Here is a 2,569-nt window from a genome sequence, read left to right as displayed (position 1 = left end):
ATAAAATTATAATTATAATTAAGTGATCCTCCTGTATTTTTTTTTTTTTTACCCAAAACCAGGAATTTTTCAGCACCCTCTTTTGTGTGGAGGTGTTATTTCTTTACTACCCACAAGGGGCTACACACAGGGGGGACAAACAAGGACAGACAAACAAGGACAGACAAACGGATTAAGTCGATTATATCGACCCCAGTACGTAACTGGTACTTATTTAATCGACCCCAAAAGGATGAAAGCCAAAGTTGACCTCGGCGGAATTTGAACTCAGAACGTAGCGGCAGACGAAATACCACTAAGCATTTCTCCCGGCATGCTAACATTTCTGCCAGCTCGCCGCCTTTTGTGTGGAGGTGTGTTTGTAAATGCAGTAATGAGAGCGAGTTGAACTTACTAAAGTCAATGAGAAACCGGCCATAGCCTTTTCTTTGATACGGGGGTATTGTCATTATACAGGAAACATTGTATTTCTGTTGGCAGTGCTTCTCCTGAAAGAGACAGAAAAACAAAAAAGTTACCATGGTAACAAAAAACAAGACCAACAGCAGAGTTCATAGTTAATAAAATTACTAAATTATCCCAAAACTAGCCCAGTGATCATCATCATCATCATCATCATCATCATCTTAACAGCTGCTTTTCTATGCTTGCATGGGTTGAATGGAATTTGTTGTTTGCAGCATGCTCTTCCTGTCACCAACTCTCACCTGTTTCCAAGCAAGGTAATCTTTTCCTTACAGCCAGGCATGTTTTTGCAGAATATAGGTAATAAATGACACTGCTTGTATAACAATGACACTCATTTACAGCTAACACACGACGCCAAAATATTGAAATACACACATACATGTATTATTAAATACAGACACATGCATGCATGTGTGCATCATCATCATCCTCATCATTTAGCGTCTGCTTTCCATGCTGGCATGGGTTAGATGGTTCGACTGGAACTCATATGAAGTTAAATATACCTCTGGTCATAGAGTGAACAATGGCTTCGCATTCATAAAGCGGATAGCTTTATAGATGACCCATCAGACTCCAGGGTTATATGCCCACGGCGGTAGAAGTCTGACAAGTCATCTATAAAGCTAAGCACTTTATGAATGCGATGACTGGACATATATTTAATTTCATTAAAGTACATTACTGCTTAAGTACATTAAGTACATTTTAGAGAGTGCTTCTTTTTCAGATATATGATCCACAGTAATTGAAATGATAACCAAAAGTGCTTACACACACTAGAAACTTCTTCCACAAATGTTAGTGACATTCTGATAAAGAATTTATAACTGTTTTTACAAAATAATTTAAGAAATCATTTTTATACTTAGTAAAACTATATCAAGCATACCAGCATCCCTTCTCTCCATACAACCAATGTTATCCGAGGGAAAGGCAAAGGGGCCGATACAGCTTGGCACCAGTGACATCGCAACTCGTTTCTACAGCCGAGTGAATTACTCTTTTACTTGTTTCAGTCTTTTGACTGTGGCCATGCTGGGGCACCGCCTTTTAGTCGAGCAAATCGACACCAGGACTTATTCTTTAGAAGCCTAGTACTTATTCTAGCGATCTCTTTTGCCGAACCGCTAAGTTACGGGGACGTAAACACACCAGCATCGGTTGTCAAGCGATGTTGGGGGGACAAACACACACATACAAACATATACACACACATACATATATATATATACACATATATACACGACGGGCCTCTTTCAGTTTCCGTCTACCAAATCCACTCACAAGGCTTTGGTCGGCCCGAGGCTATAGTAGAAGACACTTGCCCAAGGTGCCACACAGTGGGACTGAACTGAATTGGTGCAACATTAACTACAGTGTCTTACTCAAGAACACAACATGCAGCCCAGTCCGGGAATCGAACTCACTACCTCATAACTGTGAGCCTGACATTCTAACCACTGAACCCTGTGCCTTAAAAAAAAAAAACAGTTGCTGACTTCTGACGTAGAGCGACATAAAAAGAACTTACCTTGGAGAAATAACCAATAATGTGACATCCTGAGTTGTCGTTAAAGGTGAGTACGTAAAATAGAAACGGTTCGACATCGTAGTAGAGAGTCTTGTGGTCAAGAAATAACTTGGCCAACAGGCACAGATTTTGGCAATATATCTTGCTGACATTACCATCGACCTCAAAGACTGACAACTCATCTTTACGGTAGATCTCGTTGGCAGGTGGATGATCTAAACCACATTTATCCTGAGAAATAGAGAGAAAGAGACAAGGGGGAAATTAGGAACGAGCTTATGGGAGAGAAGAGAAATTGTTGTTTGATTGGGTTGTGAATGCAGGTGAAAATTGGAGAGAGAGAGAGAGAGAGAATGACAAAGAGAGAGAGAAAGAGAAACAGGCAAAGAGACAGGGAGATAGAAGAATGACAAAGAGAGACAAAGAGACAAACAGGCAGACAGAGAGAGAGAGAGAAACAAAGAGAGAGAGAGAGAAACAAAGAGAGAGAGAGAATGACAGAGAGAGAGAATGACAGAGAGAGAGAATGACAGAGAGAGAGAGAGAGAATGACAGAGAGAGAGAGAC

At 40.5% G+C, this 2,569-nt stretch overlaps 1 protein-coding gene across 1 annotated transcript in view; it reads right to left on the bottom strand.

Moving 5' to 3' along the window:
- The window catches only part of LOC106878083 (histone acetyltransferase KAT6B), a 79,084-nt gene that overhangs the window by 23,690 nt on the left and 52,825 nt on the right, over positions 1–2,569 (bottom strand). The window contains exons 11-12 of the mRNA XM_052977824.1: positions 2,003–2,233; positions 395–488 (exon numbers count right to left, since the gene is read on the bottom strand). Of these exons, the coding sequence (XP_052833784.1) occupies positions 395–488; positions 2,003–2,233 (325 nt within the window). The remainder of the gene's footprint in view (positions 1–394; positions 489–2,002; positions 2,234–2,569) is intronic.

The sequence above is a fragment of the Octopus bimaculoides genome, chromosome 29 (assembly GCF_001194135.2).
Source record: "Octopus bimaculoides isolate UCB-OBI-ISO-001 chromosome 29, ASM119413v2, whole genome shotgun sequence".
NCBI lineage: Eukaryota > Metazoa > Mollusca > Cephalopoda > Octopoda > Octopodidae > Octopus > Octopus bimaculoides.
Note: the sequence above shows the minus strand (reverse complement) of the source record. Positions and strands in the feature narration are given on the sequence as shown.